Below are 13479 nucleotides of genomic sequence, written 5' to 3' on the forward strand. Positions count from 1 at the left end.
TGTCTATTTTTATTTTATTTTTATTTTTATGGTATAGTTTGGCGGACGAGCATATGGACCACCTGATGGTAAGTGGTCACCATCGCCCATAGACAATGACGCTGTAAGAAATATTAACTATTCCTTAAATCGTCAATGTGCCACCAACCTTGGGAACTAAGATGTTATGTCCCTTGTGCCTGTAGTTACACTGGCTCACTCACCCTTCAGACCGGAACACAACAATACTGAATACTGTTATTTGGCGGTAGAATAACTGATGAGTGGGTGGTACCTACCCAGACGGGCTTGCACAAAGCCCTACCACCAAGTGAAGTGATGTCGTATCGGTTCAGAAAAACCGCTGGTAAAAGCTGGTTCCACAGAGTGGTCTGAGTCAGTACACGTATTTAATATTTAAGAAGAAGCGTTCCATTTCAACTTTCGCCATGTTCGAACCAAATTTAAAGGTCCTTCCATCTAAGTTTCTTTTCAAATATCTGTTTATCTAAAACAAAAGATTAGTGAAAAATATATACATAACAAGCTAATTTGCTTTAAGTAATCTTATACGTCGTTAATTGTAGTTAGAAATATATTAAGACCAATATGAAAGGAGGTAATAACAACTCTATATCCAGCAGTCACACTCGGCAGCCCTCCTGCCATCTGAAATACGCACCTCACTATCTAGCGAACTTTCGAGTGGATTCAACGTCTTAACAATAATATTATTATTTATATTAAAAAAATAATATTTAAATATAATGTTATTTGTTTCTCGTGTTTAAAAAAGGAAGTGTTTTTATTTTTTATTTTAGTATAATTTTGTGATCTTAATATGCAAATAACGGACGCTTTCTGTTATCTCTTATTTACGGTGAGTTGAATATCAAACTTTTAATAATACGACATGTTCTTATTTTAAATAAATTAAATGACGTTTAATTTACAAAAAAAAAAAAAACACTATATGAAACTAATGAGGTCTATAATTATTTAAAATAAAATGCCGTTTTTTTTCGCGGTTTTTTTCCTAAAAACGTAATATGATAATGGCGTTGATATTCATTAAATTATAATGCAAATAACGTTATTAATTAATGTCTTTTTTTTAATCTATTTATTGTTTAATTTGTTCGCTCAAGCGCGGCAACCATCCTTCCAATGGTAATGAAAAAAGCCATAAGTCAATATCTAACCTAGTTCTATAATAAACAGTCTCAATGTTAGTCAAAGGCTTTAAAAGCTATTCTAGCTATATTAATAAGGTTCTCTCGCGTTAAAGACAACACATCAGAAAAGTCATTGACCCTTGTCGCAAATTAATGAATGTGTAGTTACATAAGGTCTTATCATAAATGAAAATAGATATATAATTATTACATCTACGAATTGAGTCTCGAAAATTATCATAGATTACTCGTTTGTGATATGATACTATAGGAAAAATAAGATGGATTATCTGCTAACTTAGAATATACAAGTTTAGATCAGGAAGCGACGCGGCTTATCATTAAGCTCTTTGAACCTAACCGCGAAATTGTGTTAACCTGACTTTCTCGATATCATAAAAGTGAATGTTTTAAACACAATACAGAATATCAATATCTCTCTAACAAACTATTAATTACAGTAATTATTATCAATTTTGGTCATTCTTTTGGACATTCATTTTAAAAGATATAATGGATAAGGAAGTATGTATGTATAAATGTACGTATACTTCCACTTTTTTATAAAATGATTTTTATTTAATATGAAAAGCGTATACCTTTGAGGACGTACGCTATTTAGTAGCATGCCAGTTATACATATATTTGTTGCTACTTAGCCGTATCTGTAAGGCACTATTTTATTAATTTACCATGATTTAAATATATTATTGTTTTTGAGAGGTTGTGTTTTCTATATTCTCTAATGTATTTCATTTTACCAGCAAATGCTCAGTTAGCAAAGTTAGCTAAACCTAAATAAGCAGACCAGTTAATAGCAAGCATGATGTAAATATTGCTTTTGTATCGTAGGACTTAGCTTAATAGTTGTTTACGATTCGCCTAGAGATGTGAAAGTTGCAGGTTTGATAAAAAGCCCAACCTCACAAACTAGACCACTTTTAGAGAAACCTTAAAAATATGTATTGCTAATGTTATATAGAACATAGTACCTCCACTGTTGATCTAGTAATTGGGTTCAGTTACTGAGGCTACGTATTCGATTCCCGAGATTCAACACACACTTGGCAAACATACCCATATAAAATAATGTCCTGCCTACTGGTGATGGTACATCTACCACCAAATCAAATCAAATCACTTTTATTGAAATAAACTTCACAATGCGGCGTTTTGAATTTTCCGAAATTGTTACTTTTTTCAAATAAAAAATACCGAACACACTCATATATAGTCATATACATAGTAATACAGTACCTTCTTCTTCGTTAGACAGCGACATTTATATTTTACTAATAATAATTAGTATATAGTATATATTTAAAATAATATTCCTTGTGACAATACAGGATAATCTAATTGGAATTAAATAAAGGCACAATTAGAGCAAAAGAGTGTTTAATGTAAGTTTGTAATTCATCTCGTGATTTGCGGTCAATGAAAACATCGTGATGAAGTTGTTTAATTGTAATTTTTATCAACAAGTGAATCCAAGATCTAATTTACAATAATCTTTTTATGTTATACAAAAAATAAATACATAGAGTTTACTTTTATTTTTATTATCTACACATTTCGTGATAGGTAATGTTTTGGTAAAAACTTTCTTTAAAACTCGTTAAATATATTCGTAGCAATTTAATTTTAATTTGAAAATCAATCTTAGAAGCGTTTTTTCGCATTCATTGTATTCAGTATCATATTTTTATATAAAGTAAAGTAGTAGGTATATTACACAAAAATATAATTATAGTATCTATGGAGACAAAAAAAAAGAAAATCTATAAACTTTACAGCTTAAGCATTAATTTCTAGATTACTAGTAGTTTTCCACGTCTTCACTTGCTTTTAAGGGTTTTTGATTGTCATATGTCAACCAAATCAGTAGCCTATGTTTTTGAATTTCAAATTAGCCTCATACCAAATTTCATCAAATTCGTATCATCGGTATGGTTGCGAAAACGCGACAGATAGATAGAGTTACTTTTACATTTACAATATAAATAATTGAAAAGTAATTACTTACACATTTAATACAAATATCATTTTGCATAAAACAATAAGAAAGTGGATGCTTCCACTTATAAAAGACGTAAAAAGTTTTATTGAACGCTGCGTGTTGCATGTGCTCTGAACAGCGTCATATCTCTGTGATTTATTTTGCGATTGATTGAATTAAATTGTTCATTATAAAATGAAATTATTACGATATTTAATTGCTCTTTAATTCCTAAAAATGTCTCATAATTGTTTTTGTAAAGAAATGGAACGGTGATCATACAAATCATTACATAGTATAAAGTCGCTTACCGCTGTCTGTCAATTTGTATGCTTAGATCTTTAAAATTACGCAACGGATTTTGATGCGGTTTTTCCTAATAGATAGACTGATTCGAGAGGAAGTTTTTTGTATATAATACTGTAGTAATGAAACACTGATAATTTTAGATGTTTCTATTATGATGTCGTAAATAAATAAATTCTGTAGTATATTCTTTAGTACCAGTATTGCACCCGTGCGAAACCGGGTCATATCGCTAGTAATAAATATATATTCAGATTAAACTCGCAATTATATGTAATGATAATAAAAGTAAAAGAGATCTCTATTACACCTAATTTCCATAAAAAGTAGGCACACATTTTAAATTCAGGTCACACTTCACAGTCCGTCACGTAGCGTCAGCAAAACAGTTAGCTATTAAAATAGCAAAAAAAAAAGCATTATATTTCGAGCACAAAATTTGATATTAAAATTTGGACCGGATTTCTAAAATGAAAATACTTTATGGAAACGTGCCATTGTAATACTTACCTTAGAAATTAAATAGAATTACTTTTCTTTTCTTAATCTTACTGGCTAAGATGGCTCAGTGGCTAGAAGGCGTGCATCTTAACCGATGATTATAGATTCAAATCCAGACAAATACTAAATATTCATGTGTTTAATTACATTTACACTGCATCTTTTCCTCTGTGGTAAAGGAAGGAAAATCCTGAGAAAAGTTGCTTTTATTATTGTCAATTAACCTGCTTTGAATCAGCGTGGTACAACTTCTCCTCAAAGGAAGGGGAGGCCTTAGCCCAGCAGTAAGATATTAACATACTGTCATCGAAAGAATCTTAATGTTAGGGCTTATTGTACCTGATAGTGATGGCTCAATTGACAATTAAGGCTATTGCTTACTAGTTTACGCCCGCATCTTCGCCTCCGTGTTAAGAGAAGGAAGAGTATAGGGAACCCTCTTTGTCCTGTATCATTTATAACGTGATGTTAAATTTTATAACGTTTAGATGTGAAAGCGTAACGAACAAACACACGCATATTTTATATTGGATGGCTACATCGATTCGTGTTCTATTTTTAAAATTATGAATATTCATAAACTCTTTATTAGATAAGTTTTATAAATTTACAAGCTATTCCTGCGAGCTGTTACGCGTTTTAATTTAACATAGTTATTGTTGCTGCCTTAGTTTCTCCTTATAACATCAACTATGTGCTGTGAAAGTCCCGTCAAAATTGGTACAGCCGTTCCAGAGATTAGCCGAAACAAACAGACTAACAAAAATTAAAAAAAAAATGTTATTTTGGTATATGTACTTACAAACACGAAAACAAACACTTACATGTGAATTAAGTAAAATGTGATTATTTTTATATTACAAACAGACACACCAATTTTATTACATGTATAGATTAATCATGATATCGTGAGTGAGCTCAGTGAAGTATTATAGGTTGTGGACATGGATTGGTAATTATTTAGTCAAGTGAAAACAAACTGGGGCAAATATTTGTCATATGAGACGCATGTAACTTACCATAGAAAACTGATAGGTCATGGATCACATAGCAGCGGTCGGAGCATCAATCTAGGCTAAGAACTACAGCGAACTAGTACACTATCGCGAAATTCAATGTGATAGTTGAAACCGGTACTTAATTGTATCAAACTTTTTTATTTTATGAAATAGGTTGGCGGACGAGCATATGGGCCACCTTATGGTAAGTGGTCACTATCACCCATAGACAATGACGCTGTAAGAAATATTAACTATTCCTTACATCGTCAATGTGCCACCAACATTAAGAACTAAGATGTTATGTCTCTTGTGCCTGTAGTTACACTGGCTCACTGTAGCCAAACCGGAACACAACAATACTGAGTACCGTTATTTGGCGGTAGATTTTGCTAGGATTGTTTTTGATACAACGAGCTGAGATGGCCCAGTGGTTAGAACGTTGTAACCGATGATTGCGAGTGCAAACCCAAGCACCACTGAATATTCATGTACTTAATTTGTGTTTATAATTCATCTCGTGCTCGGTGAAGGAAAAATACGTGAGCAAACTATGTTTTTAATTTCATAGAATTTTGCTACATGTGTATTCCACCAACCCGCATTGGAACAGGGAATATGCTCGAAACGGTCTCCTTAATGGGAGAGGAGGCCTTAGCCCAGCAGTGGGAAATTAAAAGGCTGCTGTTGTTGTTGTTGTTTTTGATTTGCTGTATATTACACAACTCGATTTGAGTAAATAAACCAGAGGTGGGTAAAGGCGGGTCTTGTGAATGTCATCCTTTATGTTAAATGTCTTTGACAAATATAAAATTGCAAAGTTCGATCGCTATACAGCCTATAGATAATGCTTTACGAATAATCCGGTCCGTTACCTTTGAACACGACATATAAACAAACAAAAGTGAAAACTATGTTGCTTGATTACTGAACTCACTTTGGTTAAAATTAACACGATCATATAACCATCTCAATTATACAAAAACATGCTCTATAACATTCCTAAAGATAAATACATATAAAAAAGTTGGAGAGTCTGTTTGTAATATTGAAATAACTGCTTTTTACATACATAATTATGTAAGTATAGACGGTATATACACCAAAATAACATTCTGTACAATATTTTGTCTCTCTATCTGTTTATTCCGGCTAATCTCTGGAACGGCTCGCCATTTTGACGGGACTTTCACATTTTTCTTTTTTTTATACATATTTTAATGGAATATGCTTTTGTCGTCCATCTCACCTGATAGAAAGTGTAGATAAAGACGAAGGTGCCCCATCCAAAAGATACCTGTTCACTGTACTGTTAAAGGCGGAGTTTAACTTATTAGGAAAAATTACTACTACTAGGTACTCAGTACTATTGTGTTCCGGTTTGAAGGGTGAGTGAGCCAGTGTAACTACAGGCACAAGGGACATGACATCTTAGTTCCCAAGGTTGGTGGCACATTGACGATGTAAAGAATAGTTGATATTTTTTACAGCGTCATTGTCTATGGGTGATGGTGACCACTTACCATCAGGTGGCCTATACGCTCGTCCGCCAACCTATTCCATAAAATAAAATAAAAAAAAATAAAAAAATAAAATCTCACCAAAAACGAGCTGTAAAATCATTTAGTTCGACTGTTTGTATGTCAACAATGAATGGGTGAAACTTTTGTCTGTGCCTAGTAGTCCGATAAAGGAATGGAGATGGCTCAATTAGTTCAAAAAGAGCCTTCGAGCACTCTCCAAAGTGTATCCTATAAAAAACCAATAAGCTGGCAACTCGGCGACGATGATCAAGGGTGTGAAGTCTGCTATTTGAGGGTTTTAGTCGTTATCTAACCTACGGGCTCTTCGGTCAACCGATGATATTTGGTTTCACTGGCAGAAAGCTGATGTAACAAAACCTTTTTGCTGTATCAAAACGCATAAAAAGTCACGGGCACAGCTTGTTATTAAACAACAACAATGATGTATGTTTTGAAGAAATTTAGTAATACGGCTCCAATTTGTCGCTCGTCTAATTTAAAGTACAACCGAACCCTACAATTGTAGCATAACTAACGATTTAATGTACAATCAAGTCACACTTTCGTTCGCTTTCGTAAGTGAAAACAGACGAAACAATCATTTTATAAGACACGATTAGTTTAATACAACCCATAATTCGCCGTGGACTAATTAGGTTGTTTCTTTTTGGATTCCATTGTGAAAATCCCTTATTATTTTATGGCATGTCTACTTCTGATATTATTCATTTTAGTGACAGTTTCCATAATACACAATGAAGAATATTTGTTACCTTTAAATTATAATTGTATATATGTAAAAATATTAACAGTAATGAGTTCATATAGTTTTGAAAAGGTAGATATGTATCTAATTAATATGGTATGTAAACAGATAAATAAATAATAAATGAATATTAATTTTGGACAACATCACATACATTACTCTGATTCCAACGTAAGTAGCTAAAGCACTTGTGTTATGGAAAATCAGAAGTAAGACGGTACCACAAACACACAGACCCAAGGCAACGTAGAACACTAATGAACTTTTTCTGCTTCGACTCGGCCGGGCATCATACCCGGGACCTCGGTGTACAACAAAGTCTGCCGCAGAGGTCTCAAGAAACTATATAATACTATCATAATAGTAATTTCTAATTGTTAAAACAAACAAATCAACAGTCTGAATCAAAATAATATAACAAGCCTTTTAGTGAATATGGAAACTACATCAGTTAAAAAATCGTCTTCACTGTTATTACTATTCATTGAATATCATTAAGAGTTTCATCGATATACGAGAAAGTTTTATCAGAAATACATATAGTACGACACAACTTAGATGTAGCATCGACAAAATTCATAAAACCGATTACATCCGAATTAAGTACGCTATCCCAAATTATGAAATAAATTTATTTCATATTTGAATATGATCTCCAGACAAACGTAATAACTTGTAATATCGTATGACTTAATATATTCGTCAATTTGACACGTCGATTTACGCACTTGCTTTCTCGGGTTGAATTGACGTGAGAAGCTATTTCTATTGGTTGTATATATCAGCAGTAATCGGTTTTATTGAATATGCCGATGCTACATCTAAGTTGTGTCGTACTATACAGACATTCTCATGTCAGTTATCGGATTGACATAATAGTTAACGAATTTCACTTAATTGTGAGACATTGCGTCTATGAATTCATACATAAAATAAAAGATACACTTTCTGCGTTATGAAAAATTTAAGAAATATTTATTCCTAATGATTAAATTATTAGTTTTTTTATTGTTATTATAATTAACATATATCAGCTTGTGATAATTTGATACTTATTTTACAAAGATGTTTAGATTTGAACCCACCAAATCTAAATATTCGTGTGTTTGGGAACTATTTTGTGCTGGACTGTGCTAAAAACATCTGTTGGTCGGCATGTTAGTTATCAATGTATCGAACTAGCACATGCTCTAGGTTTTAGCTGCATTAATATATTGTTACTTCATTACATAGTATAAAACAAAGTCTCACTTACCGCTGTCTGTCCCAATTACACAATGGATTTTGATGCAGTTTTTTGTAATAGATAGAGTGATTCCAGAGGAAGGTTTTTGACATTACATAGACAATATAGTAAAGAAACACTGATAATTTTAAAAGTTTCTAATGTCACGTAAATAATCAAATTCTGTAGTATGCTTAGTATTAGTATTGCACCCGTGCGAAGCCGGGTCGCTAGTAATATATGAAAAGTAAAATGATCTTTATAATATTTTTTGGGACATGTTGCTACTTCATCTGTTTACACTAACGAAAGCGAAGGAAAGTGTGAATTGATTACTCGACATTACTCCGACAACTGTACCTATATCTTGTACTTCAAAATAGTTTGTTTGTGCGTGTAAAAAATTAGCACCGATTTTCAAAACTTCTATAAACACTAAGATTATAGTTCATATGAAAGTATTTAAAGATTTCGGGATTAACCGCCAAATTCTATTAATTAAGTAATGCGTTCAAGTTCAAAAATAGAATATAGCCAGAATAATATAGAACAATATAAAATACATGCAACAAATATAAGTAGAGCTCTTATTACCGTTGTAAATCAATTTCATTTCTTTAAATATATTCCACCCAGACCTAAGACCCTCGGGGCTCAGCGATTACAATAAACGGAGAAAGTTAAAAACGCTTTAATGCAAATATAAGTCAAAAGAGCACGAGGAAAAATATGAAATCTTTTTGTATGTAAATCACGATGACACATAAATACTCATGCAAATTCGTGAAAGCTTAGATTTAATTAGAAAAAAAAAACAATAGATTGTGTCTTTCATTTAAAGTTAATATTCTAAATATTTAACTAGCGCTATACACTCATAAGGTTCAGAACTGAAACTTCATTATTGTTTAACATGAGATGTACAGTCTATATTTTCCACTGCTGGCCTAAGGCCCCCCCTTTTGAGGAGAAGGTTAGGAGCAGATTCCACCACGCTGCGCCAATGCATGGATTCACATGTGGCACAATTTCATTTAAATTAGACATGTTTCGTCAGGATGTTTTCATTTACACGAGATGATTTAGAAACACAAATTAAGCACATGATAATTAATTGATGGTTGCACGGGTTTGAACCTGCAATTATCGGTTGTAATGTACGTGCTCTAACCATTAGGCCATCTTGGCTCATATTATTGATTATTGTTAAATATTTATTGTTTTATTTACAGATAACAATAACTTCTTCGTGTGTAAATGCAGATGATCGAACGCATGAAATATCGGAAATCAAAACAGAAAGACGTTTATCTAAAAGAGATGCAGCAATTTTTATTGACAGCTTTCCAATAGAACCTATTTACAAACATAGACCAAAAGTTATATATAGAAGAATATCTAAACAACGGTATAAGAGCCCAAAGCCCAAGTACGGCCCACCTCATCAACCCAACAGATACAGACCCAAGCCAAGGAAACCAATTAAAAAATACAGAGGACCAGTTAAACCAAAATATAGACCACCGAGCTACAAGCGTCGTCCAGCAAAACTGAAATATGGTCCACCAAAACCAAACAAATTCAAAACTTATGGTCCACCTAAAAAGTCACCACAAACGTACTTCACTCAAGAACCTGCAGGATTCGGTGAGCCCCCTACAGAATTGATGGTTGATTATCAGTCAGGAAATCATCATTTTGGCGAACCACCCACAGACTCGTACGGCTCTCCTTTAGATGAATCTGTTATAAATCCTTTTGTTCCGGAACATCAAGCGCCGCCTTCTGGTTACTCAGATACTTCGGGCATTGACAATTTAGAAAACAACTTCGGTCAAGACTTTAGCCTATGGCACAATTTCCAATCAGATCACAACTTTGATAATAATGTTGCATATTCAAAGAAAACGCCGACATTCACGGGACCCCAAACCTTCGATTTAACGGACGAAGATTTCAGCTTGAACTCACATTATAAAACCAGCAAGGATTTCGGCGATCAAGATCCATTTGAAAGAAAGAAAAAACCTCTTTACAAGAAAGAGTCTTTTAAAATCAAAACTCGAAGACCAAAACCGTCTGAGTCGGATCATGAAGAGGAAGTATTAGTAGGAGGTCGCTACGCGGAACCACCTGCAAGAATAGTTCCAAAACATCGCGTTAGCTATTCTGCCAATTTCGATGATGACGATTTCACGCCTTATAGAGGATTTATCGACCCAGACATTGCCATTTCTGCAACCATGTCACCTTACGTTAACTATAAACACAGTAACGTGGCATTCAGTCCACAAAACTTAAATGATGCATTTAGTATAGTTAATTAGTGTTAACCCCTAGTATTAAACTTTTAATTTAAGTTTTATAAGCTCGATAAAACCTATCCTTATTGATATTGGTACAAAATATGTAGATCTCATACGCGATTTCTTCTATAGCAATACTAAAAATAAAATTTACATTAAATAAAATAAGCACAGTTTTAAACTAATATTTAATGTTTCAAAAACCCTAAAATTTATTAATTTTGTCACATGTCATATCTTTCGTATTTATTTGTAATTTATTATAACTCATTACATATAATAATTACATATAAGATGTTAAGTGTTTTAATTGCCAAACCTTTCCAAGATAAAATTCTACATGAGATAAATTATTTACAAATTAAACCTTCCTATCAACTACATCGGAATCTTAAAGAAATGTAGATATATCAAACGGCTTACTAAATATACGTACTTAACAAAACAACTGTACACGTTAATCATCTAAAACACTTAATACTTCTTACTCCATCTCCTAAAACCTGCATCAGGCTGTCATCGTGTTAATCGAAGATTTATTTTAAATGATGTATAGGTCGAGTTTATCTGTACGAATTTTTAATTAACTTATTTTCGGAACGTTTTCATTCGAGGCAGATTTTCGACGATTAGATTGTTTTTTTGCTGTTATATTTCTTCGAACCAAACGTTTCCTCCTCGCATTCCCACAAGCAGCACGTGCGGCTTCACATGCAGCGTGAGCAGCTTGCTTGGTAGCAGCACATTCAGCACAAGCACATTGCAGCTTATGTTGAAGATGAGCCAATCGAGACCGAGATTCGGCCAAATTGTGGCACTTTTCTTGTAAACCGAATTTTACCTTTTCTAAAACGCAGAGCGCCGCTTTTTCAAGCTGAGCAGCAAGTTGGCATGTCTGCGTCAATATTTTGTGCTGCAGAACGACGAAGAGAAGGTTATAAAGGATAACATTGTATAATCAATAAAATAAAATTTGAGTGCAAATGAAAATTATAATTTATTTCATGTTTAGTAAAACTATAATTTAAGTGTGTTCACAATTGTAATGACGTAAGATTTTGTTATTTGCGCATGCAACATTTTTTTTCAAAATACGTTTTAACGAGTATTGGAGTACATGAACACAAGGCAGCTGCGGCTACTAATGTACATATTGACACACAAATCATCGTCTTCCCGTGTTATTCAGTCTCGCTTGTTTTAACTTCAATTCTTCTATCCAATCAGTTCCTTTAAGAAAAAGCAAAGTTTTACGAAGTGAAATCGCATTTATAGTGAGTCTTCAACAATTTCAATCAAATATTTTACATATTATAAGCGTGCGTTTATTGCGACTTTTTCAAAACTTCGTAAAACTTGCAATGTAGCCTGATTGGAAAGGAATTGTTGAAGATGGCATCTAACTAAGGAATAAGCTATAGATATGGGAAATAAAGCACATATAAACTACATCAAATCTTAAATATACTTATATTAAACAATAATAATGATGCCTTACTTGTGCTGTAGCTTGTTGGGCCGCTTGAACTGCTGCATTAACTGCAGCTTGCTGTTGGCGTATCGCTGCAGTATTTTCTGCAACTACAGCTTCAGCTTCCTTCACTTCTTGTTGTAGTTGCTCTACAACGGCCTGTTTGCCAGCCAGTGCGGCTTCGGCGGCTTTTGCTGCTTGAAGTGCTTTCTCTGCTAATTGAGTCTTAACCTAAATTTTATAAAATCAATAAATAAATGAAAGGTGTGAGAAGGTAGATTCATCATACGAAATGGTTAAAATTTTCATTTATAAAAATTATAGATAAAACTTTTTATAATTATAATCATCAACAACTACAGCCTGTAAATTCTCGGTCTCCTCTCCCTACAAGGAGAAGGTCCGAAACATACTCCACCACGCTGTTCCAATGCGGGTTGGTGGAATACAATATTTCCTCACGATGTTTTCCTTCACCGCTGAGTACGAGACGAATTATAAACACAAATTAAGCACATGAATATTCAGTGGTGGTGCCTGGGTTTGGACCTGTAATCATCGATTAGAATGCACGCGTTCTAACCACTGCGCAAAAAAATAAGCGACTAGATACTTGCCATATGAGCTGCTTGGGCACCAGCGGCATTTTGAGCGGCCTGAGCAGCTTTAGCTTCAGCGGCTGCTTTCTGAGCGATACTCGATGCACACTTGGCTTTACAATCGCGAGGCGTTTCTCTTATCTTATTCGGTTTTATCAGTTCGTTTGCTTGCGATGGCTGTTTCTCCGATATCCTTTGCTCCGTCGGAAATCCTTGTACTGACACTAATAGCGTCAGACACACTAAAGCCCAATATTTCATTTGCAAACTTTTAATCCTCGTGTATATTTAGCGGCAATTACAAATTGCCTCGTTAAAAGTATATGACTACATGCGTTTATTATTAAAATGTATCGGAAAAATTGTATGACATTTGAAATAGAATATTCTTTTCGCCAACTATCAGAAATAAAAAAACGTGACACTTTGTTCGAAATTGAAATGAGAACTGATCTTTTATTAAAGATTTCTTTGATGTGACATAAAAATTAAAAAGATTAGTATTATTTACACATAAAAATATATTTTAAGAATGATTATACTAATGTAAAAATATTGTTATTTTTGACTTTTTCTTAATTATTCTAAGTCTTTTAACACTTATTATATTTCTTATGAGAACTTTTTTAAC

The 13479-nt window shown here is 33.3% G+C and overlaps 2 protein-coding genes across 3 annotated transcripts; one reads left to right on the forward strand and one right to left on the reverse strand.

Annotated features, from left to right (window-relative positions):
• Positions 1–683: 683 nt before the first annotated feature.
• On the forward strand, positions 684–10998 carry LOC124538904. The gene is made up of 2 exons (XM_047116161.1): positions 684–859; positions 9705–10998. Exons 1-2 carry the CDS (start codon positions 821–823, stop codon positions 10797–10799), a joined length of 1134 nt encoding a protein of 377 aa, XP_046972117.1. The 5' UTR covers positions 684–820; the 3' UTR covers positions 10800–10998.
• Positions 10999–11096: 98 nt separating this feature from the next.
• LOC124538961 (tol-Pal system protein TolA-like) lies at positions 11097–13273 on the reverse strand. Of its 2 annotated transcripts, none has more exons than XM_047116248.1 (3): positions 12867–13273; positions 12277–12480; positions 11097–11691 (listed from the first exon to the last, which is right to left on the reverse strand). In XM_047116248.1, exons 1-3 carry the CDS (start codon positions 13107–13109, stop codon positions 11362–11364), a joined length of 777 nt encoding a protein of 258 aa, XP_046972204.1. In that variant the 5' UTR covers positions 13110–13273; the 3' UTR covers positions 11097–11361. The 2 variants fall into 2 exon arrangements, with proteins under 2 accessions (XP_046972204.1, XP_046972205.1); XM_047116249.1 differs by lacking the exon at positions 11097–11691 and adding an exon at positions 11779–12008.
• Positions 13274–13479: the final 206 nt, after the last annotated feature.

This window comes from Vanessa cardui, chromosome 21 (assembly GCF_905220365.1).
Source record: "Vanessa cardui chromosome 21, ilVanCard2.1, whole genome shotgun sequence".
Taxonomy (NCBI): Eukaryota; Metazoa; Arthropoda; class Insecta; order Lepidoptera; family Nymphalidae; genus Vanessa; species Vanessa cardui.